The sequence below is a fragment of the Neomonachus schauinslandi genome, chromosome 8, assembly GCF_002201575.2.
Source record: "Neomonachus schauinslandi chromosome 8, ASM220157v2, whole genome shotgun sequence".
In the NCBI taxonomy this organism is placed as follows: Eukaryota; Metazoa; Chordata; class Mammalia; order Carnivora; family Phocidae; genus Neomonachus; species Neomonachus schauinslandi.
The window spans coordinates 7,593,366-7,616,763 of record NC_058410.1 but is presented as its reverse complement, the minus strand read 5'-3'; the positions used below and the strand labels follow the sequence as shown (position 1 = coordinate 7,616,763).

General features: G+C 44.0%; 1 protein-coding gene across 1 annotated transcript in view; it reads left to right on the top strand.

Annotated features, from left to right (window-relative positions):
- Positions 1–23,398, top strand: part of MAP3K4 (mitogen-activated protein kinase kinase kinase 4) — a 114,798-nt gene extending 91,400 nt beyond the window's left edge. Inside the window, exons 14-26 of the mRNA XM_044917517.1 lie at positions 169–247; positions 1,018–1,084; positions 4,751–4,847; positions 9,053–9,153; positions 9,803–9,883; positions 12,549–12,740; positions 13,794–13,864; positions 15,665–15,781; positions 16,667–16,826; positions 18,694–18,816; positions 19,716–19,822; positions 21,228–21,407; positions 22,867–23,398. Of these exons, the coding sequence (XP_044773452.1) occupies positions 169–247; positions 1,018–1,084; positions 4,751–4,847; positions 9,053–9,153; positions 9,803–9,883; positions 12,549–12,740; positions 13,794–13,864; positions 15,665–15,781; positions 16,667–16,826; positions 18,694–18,816; positions 19,716–19,822; positions 21,228–21,407; positions 22,867–22,887 (1,396 nt within the window). The 3' untranslated portion in view covers positions 22,888–23,398. The remainder of the gene's footprint in view (positions 1–168; positions 248–1,017; positions 1,085–4,750; positions 4,848–9,052; positions 9,154–9,802; positions 9,884–12,548; positions 12,741–13,793; positions 13,865–15,664; positions 15,782–16,666; positions 16,827–18,693; positions 18,817–19,715; positions 19,823–21,227; positions 21,408–22,866) is intronic.

The window sequence follows — 23,398 nt, the reverse complement described above, 5'->3', positions numbered from 1 at the left end:
AAAACATGCTATAAATTTACTCAACCCCAGGCATTTACATAAAGACGAAAATTGTGGTTTTTTCTTAGATGATAATTTTCCAGTCAGATTACTTTTCAGTATTGTATAGGCTAAAACTGCTACAGTGTTTTCTTGGTTTTGTGATTATTGAACTTCCTCATGTAACAGGTGGGCAACCCAAGGTTTTGACTTTCTACAAGCCATTGAACCTGCCTTCATTTCAGCTTTGCCAGAAGATGACTTCTTGGTATGGAATAGTCTAGAGTTTTGTTTTGTTTTTTAATTAAAGAAATAAGTTGATCACTGTTCCTGATTGTGTGTTTTTTTATAGTTGTTCTTAAATATTTTTTTCATAATTGTAATGATAACGCTGAAAGTTAAAGCACTCATAACAACGTAAGTTGTTAACTTACATTGATATAAGATATTCCATGTTCTTTTGTTTTTATAACAATATTGTTCAACCGACTAAGTCAGTGGATATCTATGAAGCCTGGTACTTCTAAAATATTTGTCAGTTTCAAATTTTATAAAGTGCTGACTTAATAGTTACTGCTTTTTAGCAGTTTAATGAAGAACAAGGATTAGCTGTTTCACTTCAGCATGCGTCATTTGAGAGCATGCCAACCAAGTGTTAAATATTACCACTGTTATTCTAGTACATTCCATCAGCTCAAAAAGATGATGTTCAACATGTGAATTCAATCATGTTAGCCTCTGAATAGTAGAGATGATTGTAGGAGAAGCTCCTTGCTTGTGCACATCATTGCCTTATGGGGAGTTGAATGCTAATTTGCTTTTATTTATAAAAATTGAATGGCATATATTCTTATTATTTTAAATTATGTGCAGTTTGTGTTTAATTTGTTTGTATCTATTGTCTTTTAAATGAACTTTGAAAGTATTTACTAAGGATAGCATAGCATATTTCTTTTAAATACACTGAAAGCTTAATTTGTGCTACTTATATCATTGAGAGGATGTACATTCTTTTCTTGTCCTTTCCCATTTGCCTAGAGTCTTCAAGCCTTGATGAATGAGTGCATTGGCCATGTGATAGGAAAGCCACACAGTCCTGTTACAGGTTTGTACCTTGGTAAGACGGCAGTTAGAACATTTCCCCTAGCGCCTCCTGGTTTGGGCAAGTGCGTCATCTTACGGTTGCAGCCCTTCATGCTGGGTAGAGAAGTTCTTTAACAATATTGAAGAAGACGGCAGTGATAGGAATGAGGTGTGTATATGGGGAACTCCACAGTCCTAAGTCCAACAGGAAGATTAAAATGCCAGCACAGGATATGCACTGCCTGCCAACAGTGTTAACTACACATTTTAATTAATTAATGTATATTTTGCATACCAACAATAAATCTGTTCTTCCCTTAAAATCTCTTCTGGGAAGGAAAGACTTGTAGAGATAGCTGTCTGTTAGGGAGCAAGGGCCTTTCCTGCTAGAGGTGGGTGAGTATAATTGTTCTGCCCCCTTCCTCACCTTTCCTAGGAGAATGAGTTTGTTTTCTTCTCCACAGCTAAGAATCTCACCACTAACGGAGTAAATTCTTAATTGATTTTACTTAAAAAAACAAAAAAAAAACCCCAAAAACCACAAGTTATGCTATGATATTCTTTCATTATAGTTTTCAATGACAGTTTAAACTTGAAACTTTAAAACAAAATATATCAGAAAAAGACTGTGCCTTCCCCCCATTCTTGAGATAGTAAATAAAAGCAAAACTGTATTTATATTTAATAAACATCCAAAAAATGAAAACTTAGAAATTTTGAAGCAGTTTAAATTACACAAAATAAAATAATTCATAAATGGTAAACTTATTTAGCAGGAACTGTATCTTAAAGGGTGCTTGCTAGCCACAGAAAATTTAGTAGACCAGGTCTTAATGCTTGGTTTCTCTATCTTTAAAATTCACTCAGTTACTCATTTTATACCTTTTTTTCTCCCAAGGCTGTTATGAAATGGAAGTTATCATTTGCAAAACTCTTTGAACATTGTATATAATGTTACAATTTTATAGCATTCTATATTCTTATGGAACTTTTGATTAATCATATTATCCTAAAAACTTGGATTTTCTGATCTCCTAAAATATTTCACTAAGAATACATGATCAATAATTCAGTAAAAATCACTTCTTTAAAATAACTTAACTACATACGGAATCATTTTCATGGTAGCAAAATTATAACATAGAGTATGGAGAGAAATGTAGAAAATATACACGTAGAAAAAAATGTCAAGGTAGAAAAACGCTACAGAGGAAAGAAAGAAAACAGTTGTACTCCCACGGTTGATGGGTAATCACTGCTGCCGTGGGGTCCCTAATTATCCATGTGCCTCTCCCCCAGCTGCCGGTGGGTGGTTGGTTAGCAGTGCTGTCTGTAGGCGGGAGGTGCTCTTTGTCTTTGGGGCCACGTGGCTTGGTGGAAGTAGCACTGGCTGAGAGTCAGATTGCCAGACAGCCCGGTGACCCGGGGCTGCCCGGGTAACATCACTGAGCCTCCTCTGCACAGGCTCAACATCGGATGCTCATGAGGGCTCTGCATTTACATTTTGTAAGCTGTAGTGCTCTGAGCACGGCAGCAGTCTGCATCTGGCTTTGTGCTCTGTCCTTACAAGGGCAGTTAGGGAAAGGGAGAGCACACCAGCTGTCGTTCCCGCTGCCTGTCTTCCTCCCTGCTGCTCCGCACTCGGAACCACCAACAGCAGCCTGGTGGATAGCCTTCCCTCGGTTCTGCACGCTCACGTAATTGTACAGATGCATTCTGCCTCCTTTATGCTCCTGGCACCACACAAGCACAGGCAGGCTGCTTGTTCTACGGCGTAAAGGTTGGGCCACATTGGATACTCATCTCTTGCTCTTCTGACCCGACAGCTGTAGAAATTCCTCCCTGTCAACGGGTAGAGATCCAAGTCGTTCTCCTTAGTGGCTGCATTGTGTCCGTTAGTGGGTGTAATACAGTTCTTTGCACCCTTTCCTTGTGGACATTGGTTTTTTAATTTTATTTATTTGACAGAGAGAGCCACAAGTAGGCAGAGGGAAAAGCAGGCTCTCTGCTGAGCAGGGAGCATGACGCGGGGCTCGATCCCAGGACCCCGGGATCATGACCTGAGCCGAAGGCAGACGCTTCACCGGCTGAGCCGCCCAGGCGCCCCATGTTTTGTTAGTTTTTGCCCTGAGAAGCATCTCTATAGTAAATATCACTAGTGAAATTAGAGCGTCTATTTTATGTTTATTGACTGTTTGGATTTTCTTTTCAATGAAATAATCACAGTTTTGCAGCAGTTACTTATATATACTCTTTTTTTAAATTTTTATGCCTTAGAAAGTTGTAACTTTTTTTTTTTATGATTTTATTTATTTATTTGAGAGAGAGAGAATGAGAAAGCACATGAGAGGGGTTAGGGTCAGAGGGAGAAGCAGACTCCCTGCCGAGCAGGGAGCCCGATGTGGGACTCGATCCAGGGACCCCAGGATCATGACCTGAGCCGAAGGCAGTCGCCCAACCAACTGAGCCACCCAGGCGCCCCTTACTTATATATACTCTTAAATGTTCTCTCTCATATATGAAGAATGTGGAACTCCTATGCGTGTGTTTTAGCAGCATCTTTCTTTTATACTTTGAAGATGAAATTTTGTAGTGATACTTGGCTCCAAAGTTCCCAGTATGTTTGCTGAATTAAAGACATCACCTTCCTTCCCGAAGCATTTTTATTGCCTTTTTTTTTTTCTCTTTTACCTTTGTTACTGTTGGAGTTCTTTCATTTACTATCGTAATGGTTGAGATAATGAGCCAGAGACACAAATTGCCTGAATTTTTTCTTAGTAATTGCTTGATTTTTGCTTTGCAAGTTTTCCCTTCAGATCTCTCCATTTTGGGGATTTCGGTGTTTCTTGTGTAATGTTATTGACAACAGACAAATCAGAACCGTGAAGAAGGTTCTTTATTCCATTTAGGATAAAGCATATGTAGATGAAATAAAACATATGGCGTGAAATTATTCACCTGAAGAGAAAAGACAACATTTAAAAAACTAAGGAGGGTTAAAACCAAGTGAAAAGTAAGAGGACATGTGTCAGTCAGGGCGAAATAGACAAAATGTAACACGTGTGGTACCCCAGTGGTGTCTGGTTTGGGGAAAGGAGAATTATCAGCGTTTCTGTAATCACTAGGCAAGGGCCCTTTAAATTTTTATTTTAAATTTTATCTAGTTTTTACCAGAATATTTAAACAAAGAAGAGAAGAAAACATGTTCTGAAAAGACAAATAACCCACTTAAACTGTGTCTGATCCTCCTCGTTTGGTTTAAAGGAATTAAATAAAACTCCGTATTATCAGGAAAATGACAGTGACCATCCCTGACTCAGAACCTGTTGAAGTGTCAGCACAGGCCAGAATCTTTCTAAAAATGTAGCCAGCATCAAGAACTCTTTGTTATCTCCGTCTCTAGCTGGGTCACATTGTTTGTTTCCTGTCCATTGTGTACTTTCTCTCCAGGATTTCAGAAATGTTTTTGATGGCTCAAAGTTTTAATGTATAATATACCTTTTATAATTTTTAAAAAGTGCGTTTTCAGCAACGTTGGTCTATGTGATACAATTTTCTTACTTACATAATGGGTTTATTTTGGCCACCAGCAAAGTCAGGTCCCATCCCGTTTCTGTGTAGGGACCTGCTTTGGCTTTTTCTGTTGACTCCTTTAACAAGTTGCATTTATCACCATTGTCACTGGCAGCTATTCATCGGAACAGCCCCCGTCCTGTGAAGGTGCCGCGATGCCACAGTGACCCTCCTAACCCACATCTAATCATCCCGACTCCAGAGGGATTCAGGTATTTGGAGCTTATGTAGCCGTTTGCTGTCTGGGTTCTTCTCTGAGCTTCATGCTTCTGCTCCGACGGCTGCTGGAGCTTGCTCTGATCACTGAGTGTTTTTTCTGTGTTCTCGTGCACACTGTTTTAAAAGCTCTTAGTTGCATTATCTCGAAGATACACCACAGTGTGCCTTAGTTGCAAGAGAAGAAAACGTGCAACTTTAAAACGGACTTGTACCTTTCCAGATAACTTAGTTTCTCAGCTTATTTATAACCTCAAGCTACTAAATGCTTGCTGGCTTTGGAATAATTCTTTCTTTCTCTTTCTTTGAAAATGACCTTACAAAAACAAATTTGAGTGTGCATAGCATAGTAAACATTTGAAAAACAATCCTACACGTCAGTGTAGAGGTGAAGAAAAATTGGAATGATCTTTCCAGTCTTGACTTTCATGTGTGTCTGTAATCTTGAAGCAACTTAAATACTAGAGTGAGTTCTGAAACTCTAGTACAAAGTATTTCTCTTGAATGTGGTGGCATTTCTGCATCTTGAGGGAGTGAGCATTTTCTCTCCCCTGTAGAATCACTTTTTAAAAGTTAATTTTATTTGACAGTATTTGCTAGGAAAAGACCACAATTATTTTTCAAAATAATTAGTTTTTTTTTCTTTTATACGCCTAGACCTGAATCTCAAAGAAAAATTTGCATTTTATATTTTTAAATATTTTTCACTTCCTCACCCTATTTTATTCTTAATTGAAAACCACTGGAGAGTCCAGTCCCTTTTCTCAGCTGTGTTCCTGAAGCTTTTCTTCTCGTCTCAGCACTCGGAGCGTGCCTTCGGACGCGCGGAGCCACGGCAGCCCCGCTGCTGCTTCTGTCACTGCTGCGGCCGCCGCCGGTCGCCCCGGCCCCTCGGGCAGCGACTCTGTGCCAGCCAAACCTGTCAGCAGTGCCCATGATACCAGGTAGTCACCCTCCACCAGTGGCATGCCTCCTCGGCCCCCTCCTGGGCACTTCTGCAGCGGCCTCAGCTTTGGGACGTGGCCCGGGGACGTGTCACCCCCCCCAAGGCTCTAGCACCCAGAAGCACAAGTACATAATTTGCCTGATTAATATTTCCTCGGAGCTAATGTTAACCACAATGACCAGACTCCCTGCCAATAACAGCTCTTCGGGGAGAGTATCAGACCGAAGAGCCTGGTCCCCACCGAAGGGGACGTGAGAATTTTGGCAAGTAGTGCCTTTCTTGAGGGGTCGGTCCCAATGTAGCTCAGAGATGGCTCTAGTTAACACCATTAGGTGGGGATTTGTTTTTTCGGAGGATCACTTTTCTAGCAAGTTTTCTAATTTATAGAATTATTGATTAGAAATAGTTTATGAAAGTTGGAAAAATGTGTTCACGGGGTTTGTATCTTATATGGAGAGCGTATCATTACTAGAGAGAGCTATCAGACACTTGGCAAGCTCCAGAAAGCCTCTTGCTTGAGTCTTCCATATAGGTAAGGAGTGTGTTGCGCTTCTTCCCATTCTAGTTGTTAGTTTTGACAGAAGATTTCATCAAGGTCTCATAGACTTAATGGAGAAAGGACATTCGGTCACTCTTAACTCTCCCCTTACGTCTGGCAGAGGGGGTACACTGGTACTCTTCTCATCTTCCGATAAAGATGGTGATAGAGTCAAATAAAACTCTATGGGTTGAGGGTAATCTGAGCAAAAAGGATGAAACTGTGAAGGAACTCAGTGCCCTGTATCTTGCTCCAAAGAAAAAATATTAGTATGTTGTTGGCAGAAAGATGACGTATAGCTTTAGAATTGAAGAAACACTAAAATGTCTTTAGACTTACTTTGTAACAGTCTAAAATTTCTACAAACATTTCCATTCTTCTCATTCATTAAAATAATAACTGCTCGTAATTTGTAGTGATAAACATCTATAATCTAAGAAAAGTCAACGTATTTTACAGCTTAAGCTGTCAACCAAGACAATTAACAGTTTACCATTAAATAGATTCCCATTTACCTTCTTCATTTTTATGTTGAGAGCATTTCATGGCAAATGTTTCCACATATGCCCTCCTGTCCCTGAAGGAGGCACTGAAACTACTTTTTTGTAAGTGTAACTCAGGGTGAAGGGAAGCCACTTGCCCTCAGGTGCAGACACGGGGGCGGAGAGCACTTCACCATGACCTGCTGCATCCACGTTTGCACACCATTCCTGCAAAACTAGAAAAGGGAGGAACGCCCCCCACTTTTGTAGAGGTTCCTGAACTGTGGCTTAAGGCATTTGTGAGCTGGAGGTGTGGTACGTTAAGTGTATTTTAGTGTAAAAGTGAAGTACGTGTGGTCGGCCTTCATGTGCATTTAGTCTTCGGCTTTGTGGAGGTTGTTTTCATAAGTATTCTTCATCTTTTGGATGATTCTTGACACATAGAAATTTTACCACCATCACAGTGTGCCATCTCGAAGGCCATTTTTTACAAAGGAATCACGATCTCTGGACTCTGGTGGTGTGTAGGTGACGGTGGGCAGAGGACAGCAAGGCCAGGTGGAGATGCGCTTAGCCGCTGGTGGTTTGCCGCACTCCTGCGTTTGAGCCCGGCTCCTGTTCAGTTTAACTTTGGGCCTTAACAGCCCCTTTGTGGTGGGCCTGTGCAGCAGACCCCGAGGTGGAGGCACGTGCCCCGCCGACGTCCTGGTATAGCCCAGCGCTTGTGAACGTGCTGCGGGGGGGAAGCCGAATGATGGCCAGGACTTCCAGCGTCAGCAGGAAGGCCCCCACCTCACGGTGTGCGGCCCTTCCTGTCCTAGAGACCCATCAGCCTTGTGAGTGAAGTCTTACTGTGGCCCACAGCAGCCTTTGAATGTTTTGATTTGATTTGGTTTGACTTAGGAAATAGTCTGGGCTTTAGTGATCTTACCATGTTTATAAAACTTTTTTACAGTGTTCTGTTTGTTGGGGCTGGGCTCTTACTGCTTTGTGAGCTTGATTGTTAATTTTTCAGGAATTTTGCAAGCCAGTTGTTACACCACTGAAATTGTAGAACTCCACAGCTAGTAGTTAAACATTCACCAGCACACTATTTCTTTTAAGTATATTTTTTGCCCAGCAAAAATCTCTGAGGATGTGGAATTGGCTAATTTTATCTCTGGGAGATCAGGAAAATAGAGGGTCGTGTGACCTCTGCTTGGCAGCACAGTCTTGGGTGTGGCTTTAGGAGTCGTGGGTCTCTTCACTTCAGTATCCGTGATTTTTCCATGAAATGGCGTCAAGACTTTTTGATGAATCCCATGGTGATAGAGGATGTCCCCCTCTCTTCAGACTTAACAATTATGCTAGATTTGAGAGTTTAGGGAAATAAAAAAGCAGTGCATACTTCATAATTTGTGAACATCTGTTCAGTAGAACCCTGTCGCCTTAAATCTATTCAGCATCTGATGGAAAGGAGCGTGGTATCGCTCATACACACGAAACTTGTTAATAAACTCAGGCCATACTTATCTTGGATTATTCGAATTATAATTTTAAGACTTCCCTTATTTAATTCTGGGTTTTACTCTGTATGGATTCATTCTGGATTTCTAAACACACTTAACTTTATTCTGGAAAAGCAGCAAATTAACTTTGTTCTTTACATGCTAAGCTTCCTGCTCTTCTGCCCCTTTGCTTGGCGACTGCTTGAAAAATCATTAAGTGTGCCCTTGCATTTTCTTAGTAAGAGATTTGAAATCTTTTGAATCATGTAATAATTTTAACACTTTAAATAGAATTAAGTACATAAATACATACTATGATCAGAATTTTAAATATTAGCTCTGTTTGGCTAATAATTTTTATCCATCCTGGGCTTAAATGGTGGAGCTTTCCACACATGTCAGTAACCCTTGAATAAATCCTGTTTTGTTTGTACTTTTGTTGTTTTTAACTTAAAACAGAGCGTTACGCAGTCAGGTTCTCATGTGCCAGCAGCGGAGGATAAAAATCCGACTGTCCTTCCCAGCTCCAGAGAAGGGTTTCCCAGTAGCAGCACTGTTCACTTTGGGTGCCTAATTCTGTATCTGGGGGCTGTCCTTCGCATTATCCTGTGCTCACTTGATACCAGGTTTCCCCAGCGGGCAAAATTACCCCTAGTTGAGAATTACCGCTCTAGAAGAATCTCCCAGATCTTTCATTTTGAGTTCCATTGAATTGACAGCTCAATTTTTTTAAAAAATCTTGAAACAGGGGTTCCAGCGTCCCTGAGAACGACCGGTTGGCTTCCATAGCCGCCGAGTTACAGTTTCGGTCCCTGAGCCGCCACTCAAGCCCCACAGAGGAGCGCGACGGTGAGTGTGTGAGGCGCAGACTCTGGTCTCAACCGGCTGAATCTTCTGCCTCAGTTTACCAGTTTCCATGGGTTATGCCTCAGAAAGAAATGAAGAGTGAGAAAGAGGTGACAGAGCTCCCGGAGAACATTTGATATTTAACATGTTGGCTTTTTACTATAGATGCCTTTTTAGCTGTACTTGCATTTTCTAGGTCTACTTTTGTTGCTTTTCAAAGAAAATTATTCCTGATACTTTAATTGCCAAGCACTCTTATTTTCTTTAAAAATACAAACCTGCAGTAGGTTTGTTAATGATACACTGAGGCTTTATTATAATGCCAGGCCTCTTGAGGGGGGTCCCCAGAGAATCTAATTTCCGCTCAGTAGTCTGATGTCTTGTTATTTGTGGAAGGTTTATATAGCTAAAATCATGTAACATAATGTAATCATGTAACATGTAATCATGACAACTTCTTAGTTTGGTATAGTTTTCTAGAATTGATTGTCAAGATAGCTTCTCACACTCACGTCAAATAGAAATTAATGACCAGAAAGGACAGGTTGATGGTAACTAATCATTGCCACGCACCATTTCAGTCTTGCTTTCGATTACATAAGCATATTTGTTCCATAAATCTTAATTTGTGTGAAAAACATACTTCTTCCAGAACCAGCATATCCAAAAGGTGATTCAGGTGGGTCAGCTCGAAGAAGCTGGGAACTTCGGACACTTATCAGCCAGACGAAGGGTAAGAGAGAGAATGTTGAACTTAAGATGTTTAAGCATAAAGTGAAAAGTTTCAGCTAAAATATGCTTTAGCTTTTGAATTATTAGTCCATCTACATTAATATTTTGTGATCTCTTTTATACCTGTGCCATTACTTCCTATGTATACTGTGTTTGTATGCGTTTCCTATTTCTTATAATAAATTATAAGTTCCTTTGGATCTGGAACATGTTTTATTCATCTTTGTATTCTTCAAGCAGTCACGGTGGTTGATTATGTAAGTCACCTTGGGTGGGCATAGGAATATAATAATCTTTGTGAAATGAAGAACTATTCACGTCTTATGCTGTATGATAATGTTTTTGAGAAGCCAAATATTTCGGCCAAGGTGATAACTGACAGAGCTGGGATCAGCGCACACTGCTTCTGTCTCCAAGTCCGGTGCTCTTACCCGACAATCGCCCCTTGGAAGTATGTTGTCCACCAAAGCCGGGAATAGTCGGGGGATGTCATGGAGGGGTGAGGCTTGAGCTGACTCTTGAAGGAAAAACTGGTCTGCATCAAGCCTGGAGGAAAAGTACAGGATAAAAACACATTTGGAGGGAGGCCCAGTGATTGTGTAGCAGTAAATGGAGGTGAACTTGAAGGGACTGCGGGAAGTCAGACCATGGCCAGTCTTTCAGTGACAGCTAAGTGATTAAGGCCTTTCCCAGAGATGGCAGGCAGCCCTGCAGCCTCTTGGGCACCTGGTGTGTTCGGGGAGTGGGGAGGAGGAGCTAGGAAGACCCCGGGGTGGAGGAAGCTGCTAGCCCGGAGTGGGGAAGAAATGGGGAGATGGGTTAGCATATCATTACAGTCATGCAGTGTCAGATACCAGACTAAGGTGGGATTTTCAAAAAAGGAATGAAGTCGAGAAATGACTGCCAGGCCTGGGGCAGGCGAGATGTGTGCGGCGGGTTTAGGGCAGGGAGATCCATGGGCTGGAGCCTGGGTGACGGGGTAGAGAGTCTCTCCAGTGGCTCCCACGTCACGAGTAGTTTCGCACGCATGCCAGGTCTTTGTGATAATTTTCAAAACAAATGCTTTGTGGTCAAGAGGACTTGGGAACTCTCGGGACAGTTACAGTTTGCATTAACAAAGATGGAGAAATCTTGAGAAATTTTTACTGTTTAAAAAAAAAAAAAAAAAAGCCTTTCCCAGAAATATTTGACAGTGGAGTCCATGGGCTCATAGCTGTGAAATCTTGTTGTGCCCAGGAGACCTGATGTGTCATATATTGAGGTAAAACAGCGATTCATGTTTTTAAGAAATGGTTGTAGTAAGAATCTATAATTAGAACATTATAAACCTTGGGGAATTTCTCTTCTCAAATTAACCTCACAGCCATCCTTGTCCTCCTTGATCTCTTCGTTGGCCAGAAAATTCAGGCTCTTAGATAGCGAGGATACAGAATGAGGAGTATGTAAGGGGACACGTCTGAGGCAGTGCTTTTCACATGACGGGTGTGACCCATCGATGGGTTGTACAGTCCACATTAAAAAAAAAAAATAGGATGGAGTCTGAATCACATGTGGTAAGAGTAATGTTGTTTTATGAAACTGTTGTTTAGATCTCTGTATGTGTAGAAGTTATTTTCCACTGTAGGTCATGATAAAATAAGTGGAAAAACTAGAGATGTGGAGCCTGAGGAGAAGGTAAGGAACAGTAGTAACAGTAGCTAAATCTTACTGAGTGTTGCCGTGTCCCGGGCACAGGGCTTAGCGCTTTACGCATATGATTTCACTAAATACTCACAGTAGTGCTTGTCCGTGAGGTATTATTACCCTCATTGCACAGATTAGGAATTTGATATGTGAAGAAGTCAGGTAACTTGCCCATTTTCAAACACCTGGAAAATGGCGAGGCCAGGATTTTACCCGGGCATTCTGGTTCCAGAGCCTTTGCTCTGGAGTCTTTCCAGAGAAGGGACAACTTAATTCGCTTCTCTGCAGAGATGGCTCCCGAGAAAAGGTGTGGTATTTCAGCGGAGCTGTGATGCGTGAGATCTACTCCCCAGGCACGGTGGTGGGAAGACAGCATTTTGGACAGGCAGGAGAGTGTGACATAAGCTTGAAGTGAGAAACGGCTTGGAGTGTTCTATATGAGTCTGTTCAGTTTGGTTCGTCTGGGGCCTGTGGTAGGAGAAGAAAAGGAGAATACTGACAAAAGTGAACTGGGAAAGATAAACCAGGTCCAAATTCTGCAGGGTCGTGAATGCCATAGGAAGGGCTTGGATTTTTGGTAAACAGGTTGAGAACCATGAAATAAATTTAAGTAGGAAAGGGACATGATCAGGTTTTACCTGTTAGTAAGACAGTTCTGGCCAACAAGAGTGGCTCGGAGACCAGAGAGACTGGAGGCAAATGGGAAGTCACTGCAATGTTTGTCTGAGCAGCAGTCTGCAGGGAGGAAGTCATCGGCTCTGCCTCACTGGCCCGTATTTTGTGTGTGTCTGTGCAGTGGGTGGTGTCCTCTGGAGCTGTTGGATTGCAATGGACTTGAATGCACCTGCTGGGTATCTGACTAGAGGACAATAAGCCGTGCTGTGCTGGAGTGCTCATGTGTATTGCTCTGTTTCTATTACTGTTTGCTGGACATTGACTCGCTGTGGTGACTGGGACTGCTGACTTTGTGATTCTCCCTGCAGACAGTGCTTCCAAACAAGGACCCATAGAAGCTATCCAGAAGTCAGTCCGCTTGTTTGAAGAAAAGAGGTATCGAGAAATGAGGAGAAAGAATATCATTGGTCAAGTGTGTGATACCCCTAAATCTTACGATAACGTTATGCACGTAGGCTTGAGGAAGGTGACCTTCAAGTGGCAAAGAGGAAACAAAATTGGTAAGGAAATTGAGGAACCTCTGTTGGAAATGGCAAGAGTTACATGTCTTTAGGCCAAATCATGTAATTGGTCCTTTTCTCTTATAACATGGCATATCTTTTGCAGAGGGTTCTGTTTTTTACTTTGTATAAATAATGTGTCTGTAAAATGTGTTCTAAGAGCAGCACAAGAGAAGATTTTAGAAAGATTTTTTAAAATGGTTCATTAAATTGAATCGTTTTGCTTGATAACTCCAGAAGTTGCCAGTGGACGAACTACATAAACTTTACCCATTAGTTCCAGTTGATGTTCTTATGACCTTATTCCTTCCAGCACATTACTGAAGAGAGACCGGGTACAGATAGAGACAGTCTTCCCTAAAACATTGCCTCTTAATTAATTTCCAGGTGAAGCGCCTCTTGTAAAATAACTGCTGGTGGCTCGTGTGACAGAAGGAGCCTGACCATGTTTCAGACCCTTCCGTCTTTTAAATGCATCTCTCCAGGGAGTGTTTAGGTCTGAAGAGGCCAATACAGTTGTAGTAATAGGACTCTGTGAGCCCCCAGGAAACCCTCAGCGTTCCGTAGAGCTATCAGTTAGGGCAGAAAACACTGAAAAAATCAAGTGCTTTATAAATTTTATCAATTCTTGTTATCAGGCTTAGTCATATATCCCCTTCGCTTAATGTCCCCAAAGATGTGTTGGTCGAATATCCACTCCCACACAGCCCGGGCCGTGCAGCAATGAGGCGTAGTTAGCCGGTGGCCGGGCTTACTCCTGACCCCCGGCCCTGACCTCCCTGAGGGCCGTAAGGGCTCAGAAGTGTGCACCTTCATGCCCCTCCTCGGGTTTGCCAAAGTCACTTCTACTGTAGATTTTTACAGGGAAGGCACAGCCAAGAGATTGCCTTCAGTCATTGGGGAACGTTCAGAAACATTTTGGGTCTTGCAATAGTAGATAATTGTAGATTATATAAATATAGAACCAGACTTGGGGAAGATTATTATACATCTGAGTGACTTAAAATGGCCTCGCTTTGGTGACTGAGAGCAGTGTGTTTGTTCTGTTCACAGGGGAGGGGCAGTATGGGAAGGTCTACACCTGTATCAGTGTTGACACAGGCGAGTTGATGGCTATGAAGGAGGTGAGTGGTGTGGCCTTGTGGGGGGCCTTTTGGTTTGAAGCCTCTGTGTGATAGAGGTTTGGTGAAGAAGCTCATTTTCGAGGCTGTTCTTAGCACCTAGAGCTAGCTTGGCTGCCTCCATGTTGAGTCATCTAGGCAGATGCCCTGGGATGACGGAGTGTCCGATTCCAGTGAGGACGCCCAAACCCGGTGCACAGATAATTCTGCCTCCACCCAGGTGTGCTTAGTGCCATACAGAGGGAGGCCAGAAAGTTAGCTGAAGGCTGAGAGGGCGGTGGTAACAGTCTTAGGGAGCTGGCGGAAAAGTTACCATTTGTGGTCAGTTTCAGAAATGAGCAGCATTTCAATAGCTGGAGGTACGATGGGGGAGAGCAGGGAAAACCTGAGGAGGCCCATCAGGGAAGCAAACACTGTAATCGCTCAGGAGGAGACCCTTTGGGACTCGAGGGGCAGAGGAGCCTATGGGGGAAGAGGCCGGAGCTGCCGTGGCCCTCCCTCTCGCAGCTCCTGCCTGGGAAGACACTCACCTGCACCGCCTCTACCACCTTGTTCCCGCTGGGTCACGAACTTCTTTTTTTTTTTTTAAAAAAGATTTTATTTAGGACGTCTGGGTGGCACAGTCAGTTAAGCGTCTGCTTTCAGCTCAGGTCATGATGTCGGGGTGCGGAGATCGAAGGCTCCCTGCTCAGCGGGGAGCCTGCTTTTCCCTTTCCCTCTGCCTTTCCTCCCCACCTCTGCCCCCGCTCCTGTGTTTTATTTATTTATTTGAGAGGGAGAGCACGAGTGAGGAGAGAGAAAGGGAGAAGCAGACTTCTGAGTCTGCTGAGTAGGGAGCCCGATGCAGGCCTCTGTCCCACGACCCTGGGATCATGACCTGAGCCGAATGCAGCCGCTTAACTGACTGAGCCACCCAGGCGCCCCAGTCGTAAACTTTTTTTTTGAAACTTAAATTCAGTTAGTTAACATATAATGTATTATTAGTTTCAGAGGTCAGTGATTCATCAGTTGCATAGAACACCCAGTGCTCATTCCATCACATGCCCTCCTTAATGCCCATCACCCAGTTACCCCATCCCCCTACCCCCTCCCCTCTAGCAACCTTCAGTTTGTTTCCTATGATTAAGAGTCTCTTATCGTTTGTCTCCCTCTCTGATTTCGTCTTGTTTTATTTTTTCCTCTTTTCCCCTGTGATTCTCTGTTTTGTTTCTTAAATTCCACATATGAGTGAGAGCATATGATCATTGTTTCTCTGACTGACTTATTTCGCTTAGCATAATACCTTCTGTTTCCATCCACATCGTTGCAAATGGCAAGCTTTCATTTTGCTGATGGCTGAGTAATATTCCATTGTATATATGGACCACGTCTTCTTTATCCATTTATCTGTCGATGGACACCTGGGCTCTTTCCATAGCTTGGCTCTTGTGGACATTGCTGCTGTCAACACTGGGGTGCATGTGGCCCTTTGTAAACTTGTTAAGGGCACAATCATCTCACATCTTTTTATCTTCCCAGAACCTATACACTTGTGATCTCAGAATGTTTAATGTTTTTGTGAATTCAGTTTGCAGTTATGAAAATGATCCTATTAGCTGTTCTCTCACCAAATATTCCAAAGCAGGCATGTTTAATTCACTTGGAATGACAAAGCAAAGAAAGACTCCAAGTCAAGTCATAGACACACTGACCACAGTCCCGTGCGTCTGGATGATGCAGATGTCAGGAGGCCCTCGTGGGTAAAGGTGTCTTGTTTCTGGTTTGTGACGGGACCAGCGCTGATCAACGGTTTTCTCTTTACAGATTCGATTTCAGCCTAATGACCATAAAACTATCAAGGAAACTGCAGACGAATTGAAAATCTTTGAGGGCATCAAACACCCCAATCTGGTTCGGTATTTTGGTGTGGAGCTTCATAGAGTAAGCCAACTTTGATCACGCGGTTTTGTGTGAGGAATCAGTAAGGGCACAGTCGGAGTCCTGTTCTACATCGCAGGTCTTCTCATTTCAGAGCACAGTAACTTTGCCTAATTATCAGGAAATCTCCATGAGTTACATCATTTCTGCCTTCTCTCTGAAACTAGAGGAGTTCTTCCTAAAATGTAAGTTGTAGACTGTAGTCGTTAACCCGACATTATAAAGCACTGAAACCCATCCTGCCGATCAGAAGATTCTTCTAAAATGCCCCTTACACAGCGCATTACTTTTTTCACCCCATTTTTGACTGAACCACTGTTGAGTGCACTGTCCAGTAATGCTGATTTTTCTTTTACGTGTATTTAAGGAACCGTAGCGAAATGAGAAAGTTAAAACTTCAAATTCGTTTCCCCCCTTGTGTTTAGAAGTAAACCCTTGGAGGGAAAGAGGATAACTTGGAGCATCTTGGTGGAGTCTGAACTTCCAGGGGAAGTTGAATAGTGGTGATTTTTAATGTTTTCACAAATAAATTCATATCTGAAAAGGATGTGTTTCAGTACTTAATAATACATTGATAGGGACAGCCCTGTTGGTCCCTGTCTGAGATTATATAGCAGACTTTAATTTCGGAGGAATATAGATAATTTATCACCTGTGATTTGGAGAAGACACTCTTACCCCGACTAGCTGTATAATTCCAGACAGGAGGCAGGCAGACACCTCTGTGTAGGAGTAAGGAATGACTGTTCTCAGACAAGTTCAGTGTTGAGGATGATGAGTGTAGCTTACCATTAGAAAGAAGATTCCTTTGGGGCACAACCTGTGACGTTGTCCAGATTCTTCCCTTGGTGTACATGTAAACACAGCTGCATCTTCTTCCTCCCACAGGAAGAAATGTACATCTTCATGGAGTACTGTGATGAGGGGACATTAGAAGAGGTGTCGAGGCTGGGGCTTCAGGAGCACGTCATCAGGCTGTATTCAAAGCAGATCACGATCGCAATCAATGTCCTCCATGAGCACGGCATAGTTCACCGTGACATCAAAGGTAATCCTCACCCCCTCCTGGCTGCCGTGGAGACCAGACTACGTGCCCTCCGCATAGTAGGTGCCACCAAGACACTCAGTCCCACTCCCACACATCGTTTCTCTAGAAGGAAGTGCCTTTGCTGTCGATACACTTCCAGAAAGAACCCAGGATCGAGAGACTGTGTGGAACACACGTCCCCATCCATGAACAGAGATGTCTGCTCTGTCTCTCTGCATAACGCTGTTTTCATTGAGATCTGTTTCCCCCAAGAATGAAATTTGTTTTTTGTAGGCTGATTTAGCCAGGCTTGTAGATTTACTAGACATTCACGGTCAGAGCATCCTTTCCTCCGTGTCGAGACTCTGAGGTGTTTCCATATGAATGTCGTGAATATGTAAAGCGACAGTGAATCTGAAATGCTAGTGTAAGCTCTGTTTTGGGAGACAAGGTTTATTGACACCAACGTCCTCCTGTGTAGGATTCTGCTAACAACCAACTTGGTCATGTTGATTGATTCGAAGTGCTTTTCTCTTCTGGCTTGAGGGGAATAGTCATGCTCGTCTCACAACTATCCCTCTGGCATTTGCGCATGACCTTTGTATTTGGGGAAACTGGGGATAATGAAAGTGACAAATTATTTGTCTCTGATGGGCCCCAGACTGAAGGATTCCACTCTGTCACATAGTCCGAGGCCGGCCTAGACACGTTCACTCTAGAATTGGCTGGCTCCCAACCAGGCGCTTGACCCAGGGCGGGGCTGGATCACTCCAGAACCTGCTTTGGTCTGAGTGTAAGGATCGTCCATTCTCCCTCCAGTGGCTCCCCCTGAGTCCCCAGCACCCACCAGCCTTGTTGCCTCCCCACCTGTCCATCTTCCACATTGCTCTGCTGCCTGGGATCGTTCTGAGCATTTGTTTAATTGGCTCTTTGTCAGGCCCTGGCATGGCCTGTTTCCAGGTGTTCTGCCGCAGACACCTGTACTCAGTCTCTGACCCCTGTCACGAAATGGGACCTTCCTGTGTCATCAGCCATGGCCATGAAGAGAATTCCTCAGGGTCCTTGAATCAAGTCTGTTCACTTGTGTGCTTGTGATATTTTTTACGATTCAGTATGGCAAGTGTGCAGATGTGGACTAGCTCCAGAGTCGTGAAGTTCACACCGTAGAGTCCACTGTGGGGACCGTCTGTACTGGGAGCACTCAGGCGCTGAGGACTATCTGCTAGACGTCAGCTCACTGTGTGGTTGGCTGTCTAACTTGAGTGGCTCTGTAATGCTTTCTGAGAAAGGTGCCGTTGGACGCACATTGCCGGCGATGTGTGGCCCCATTGGGGCAACAATATCTTGTAGCCTAGAGCTGCCTGGAGCCGTGAGCAGTGACCCCAGATTCCAGCTAGAGTCCGAGGGAAGCGTGTGTGTTGCTTTGAGAGACGTAAGGAGGCTCCGGAAGCATCTCTGCCATCTCAGCGCGAAGTCAGCCCAGGGCAGCCTCAGCCAGGCCTGCAGAGAACAGCAGTGTGTGCACGCGTTCTCACTCCACGTTGCTTCCTGTCCCTGTTCGTGACTCTGGTCTTCAGACGAGGCCACCACAAGCCGTTGTAGCTTACGAGTAACTCCTGTGGAAGGCTCTCCCTGTGTCTTCCACATTAGAATCTGTGCTGGTATTTCTGTTCAAAGCTGTCTGTACTGATACGAAAATGTCTTTGCCTTGTATTCACATTTGTGAACAAGGCTGAAAATCTTTCTATGATTGTGCTTCGTAAGTCAGGTTTTATCAACCTTGACATTATTTGGTTTGTGACTCACACTCCTGGGAATTGGGGCTGCCGTGTAGCTGAAAATGCTGTCCGCGTGTTCCTGAGCCCGACGAGCGCTTGTTTGTTGTTAGGTGCCAACATCTTCCTCACCTCCTCCGGACTCATCAAGCTGGGCGATTTCGGATGCTCAGTAAAGCTTAAGAACAACGCGCAGACCATGCCGGGCGAAGTGAATAGCACGCTGGGGACAGCAGGTGGGGACTGGCTTGATTTGTCTTTGCCGAGGTGACTCACTGCAGCGCGCTTGCTGACTGGGCTTCCTGGCTCCTCTGTTGTCAGCACGGACCAGGGAGGAGGGAGGAGGGCTTTCGAGTACATGCTTCCACCTGCCAGCACATCTCAGACGCACAAATTCGCCTCTGCCCCTGAAGTGGACGAGGGAGGAAAGGCCTCTCTTTCTTCCCAGAAAACCTAACTTTGTTGTTCACGTGGGGCTTATTAAAACTATTCTGGTAAAAACACAGCAGTATGTTAAATACAGCAGTATGGGTTGTTTTTTTTTTAAGAATATAACGCTTTTATTGTCCAACACCTGTGACAATTCATGCCTCTCTAAAGGAGGCAGGAAGTTTGGAGCATTATTGGCCCTTTTAAAGGAAAAGGAGTGGGTAGGCACACCCAGAAGTCAATGAATATCTTACCACACGGGAATGTGCTGCCCGCACAGCCAAGCCCACGCCTGGCAGGCTCCCCACCAGTCTGCTTTATTGTGCCTTTAAAAAGGGACTTGTCTACGTGTTGATTATTTGTTTTGATTGTTCAGTGTCATGGAATTTTACATCTTTTTTTGCACATTAAATTTCATATTTTACTGTGAATACAGTTTATCTGAAGATTTGCCATTCAAAAATTGTCCTTTAGGTAATAATTCAGCCCCTAAAATGTCCATTCAGAAAATTTATTTGAAATGTCTGTTAGTTTCAATGTTTCCTATTATGTAACTTGGAGAACGTCCTCTGCCCCCCCCGCCCCAACAAATTAGTTGTTTCATTTATGTGGAGTACTACACAATATTAATTTCTTGCTTGGCTCTATTACTGTGGGGTGCTGTGTTTATAACCCATTTCTATCACCATATCTGTGACTTTTAAAGCATACATGGCTCCTGAGGTCATCACTCGCGCAAAAGGAGAAGGCCATGGGCGTGCCGCGGACATCTGGAGTCTGGGGTGTGTCGTCATAGAGATGGTGACAGGCAAGGTAAGCAGAGCCCACACCTGGAGGAGAAACTCCCGGAGGGCACTTCACAGGAACAGAGCTGTAATTATGGTTTTATTAGCTATTATAAATACCCTGGACACATTTCCTGCTAACTAGAAAACGTGACTAAATATAAAAGATGCGACCTATCAAAAGATACAGTAATGTGAAGACAAGTGACAAACTAGGAACCAAATACTTGTAAGATTTATGACTTAGAGAACTCTTAGGCGAGTGAATAAAAAATGTAGGAAGCTCAAGTGAAAACATGGAGAAGCAAGACGCTACAGAAAGAGACGGGAAACTAGAAACTTCTGTCCACTCAAACACTAGCACGCGACTGCAACGTGACTCATGATTGCCAGCCTTGGAGGCAACAAGGTGTCCTTCCGTAGGTGAACGGATGAGCAAACTGCTAATCCAGACAACGGGGTATTCTGCAGCAGTGACAAGAAATGAGCCATCCAGCCCAGAGGACGACGTGGAGGAACTGTAATAGCATACTGCCGACGGGAAAGAAGCTAATCTGGAAGTGCCACATGAATGCAGTGTGATTCCAACCACATGGCGTTCCGGGCGAGGCAAAAGGAGGCAGGAGGAGGGTCAGCTGTTGGCAGCGGCTCCAGGAGAGGGAGGGAAGGATGGCTAGATAGAGCACAAGAATGTTCTGTATGATTGCCTATCTGCAGATTCCAAAAGTGTATCTTTTGATGAAAATACTGCTAATGAACAGCTATACAGATGTATAAAGGGACTGTTGTATGTGTGTATAGTGGTATCACTTATAAAGCAGAAAATGTAAGAAACCTCTCAAGTGTTATTAGTAATATATGTATTATACCTTGTGTAAGGTATAAAATGTATTATACCTTGTGACTGCTGAACGAAATAGCATTTTATTCTTATGTTTTATGATGTGTAATATAACCAGAGCTTTGCGCTTTTAGGAGTTGATGTTCATTATTCAACAAGGTGGCGTAGTGATGTCCCTCTGAGAGAACTGTTGAGTTTTATATGTTTTGTTGACATTTTAGTATCATTTTATATATTACATTTTTTATTTGCATGATGTGGTGGCTTCTAGATAATGCTGGACTAATAGAATATCCAGATGGGATAGGCAGACTGTGCTGACCAGCTGGTTTTGTAAATAAGGTTTTACTGGCATTCAGTCACACCCATCCATTTATGTATCTTCTGTGGCTGCAGTCAGGCCCACAGGAGGGGAATTGAGGTGCTGTGGCAGAGATTATGTGGCCCGCAAGCCTAAAATACTAATTGGCCCTGGGAGTAAAAGCTTGCTGGTCTCTGGGTATTTATTAACATTGAGATGCCTGAAAAGATTGGGCAGTTTCATTTTTTTATGGCCATTAAACCTGCTTCCCCCCCCCCCTTTTTTTTTTAGAGACCTTGGCATGAATATGAACACAACTTTCAGATTATGTATAAAGTGGGAATGGGGCACAAGCCACCGATCCCTGAAAGATTAAGCCCGGAAGGAAAGGACTTCCTTTCTCACTGCCTTGAAAGTGAGCCCAGGATGAGGTGGACGGCCAGCCAGCTCCTCGACCATTCCTTCGTCAAGGTTGGGCAGATAGCTGTGTAGTCTTTTTCATGTTTGAATGTTTGAGTTCTGTTTGTATCTGGCACTGAAGGAAATTTGGAAACTTAGATATAAAATATCTGTATCTATATCTGAAATGGAAAGGAGCTAAATGTATTATGCCAGGGAATTTTGTATCTTTTTTTTTTTTTTTTTTCCCAGTAAATGTTCATTGAGGTTCTCTGCTTGATCCATCCTGGTGTGCTTATGGTACACTTGGGACTGTTACATGGAATTTCAAATGGGACTGGGTGGAAGACATAGTTTCTACTCCTGAGATGTAGGGCTCAGTAGTGACGAAGCATTGTGTTCCGAGCTGGGATGAGGGCATGTGCGCCATGCTGTCGGGTCACTGCGAAGAGCGATTTCATCCAGCCAGGCGATCTCAGCCGTTGTTGCTTTCTCTGGAATGAGATGCCTGAGCTGTTTGGGAGGGTGTGGGTAGGCCGGGCAGGGAGGTGTGGGTACGGCAGGCTAACGAGGGTGAGACGGTTGAGGAACTGTGTGTAGATGGATCACAGGATGTGGAAAATGGTCAAAGGTAAGGCTGCAAAAGTGAACAGGAGCCCCATGAAGGAGTTTCAGTTTTATGATAAGCATGACATGATTAAATGATGTTTTAGAATGATCCTTCTGGAGGCATAGTGGTTAGGAAGTTGCTGCTACAGCTAGTGGGCTGGGCATGGGAGGTTAGGGGTGAGTTATAAGTGATATTTAGGGGGTTAAAATGGCCACGACTGAATAGCTGATGGGATGAGAAAGGCGAATAAGGGGAGGGGTTTAGCACTGCTTCCAGGCCCCAGCTTGGGTCCCCAGGTTAGAGACCCCGTCGGCCAGGAGGGGTGCAGAGGCAGCTGGCTGATGGTCGGGGCAGGGAGGCCGTGGCTTCCTCTTCGGTATATTATGGTTGAGGCGTGCTTGGAACGTCTGCTTCGGGATTTCAGACGGGCATGTAGGTAACGAGGGCTCACACCTGGGATTGAACAGGGCACAGATGCAGATCCAGAAGACAGCACATTGTTGGGAGAGTACTCCGAGGAGAAATGTGGTGAGAAGGGAACCCTGGGAAAGCTTCGCTGAAAGGGCCCTGCAGGGGAGCCCCTGACGGGGAGAGGGAAGGTGAGGAGAGCGGGCTGAGCGGAATTAAGGAACCAGTAGCTGGATTTGCTATGTAGATACCAGGGATTTGTAATTAAAAACACAGTCGTTTCTTTGTTGAGACAGTTTGTGTCAACTCGATACTGTACAGATGCGTACTGCAAGGTGCCCTCAGTGGCCAGTTGGCCAATGTCACCGGCTGCACGAGCTGAGCCTGCCGTCGGGCCGGCTCCGAGCCAGGGTCCTCGAGGCGGCGGTGACTTAACCTGTAAGTCGTGTGCCAGGATGGTTTAAGGCCGTTGACCTTTAAACCAGCTTCAGCTCTCTCCTGCCTCTCTCGCAGGTCTGCACGGATGAAGAATGAAGCTCGTCGGTCTGCGGCCTGGTAGTGTGTGTGCTCGGAGAGTTCTCGTAATCACTACTGTATGTAATATTTACATAAAGACTGTGCTGAGAAGCAGTATAAGCCTTTTTAACCTTCCAAGACTGAAGGCTGCACAGGTGACAGGCGTCACTTCTCCTGCTGCTCCTGTTTGTTTGACGTGGCCCGGGGCCCTTCCGAGTGACGGGTCCACGAGGTAAAGACGCTGCATGTTAAGTGCCATTACTACTGTCCACGGACCGTCGCTCTGTCACCTGCTTCTCGTGGGACTGAGAACCGTGACGTCAGCGTAGTGTTTTGACCTTCCTGGGTTCAAAAGCAGTTGTAGTGTTATCAGGTGTCCTGGGCCTTGTTGTGAAACTCTTGTTTGTCGAGTGCACTGACTGTGAAACCTTACCTTTTTGTTGTCGTTGGCAAGCCACAGGTTTGTTATGCAAAGGCTGATTAATGAAATTTAAGAAAAAGGTTCTTTTTTCAATAAATGGTTTATTTT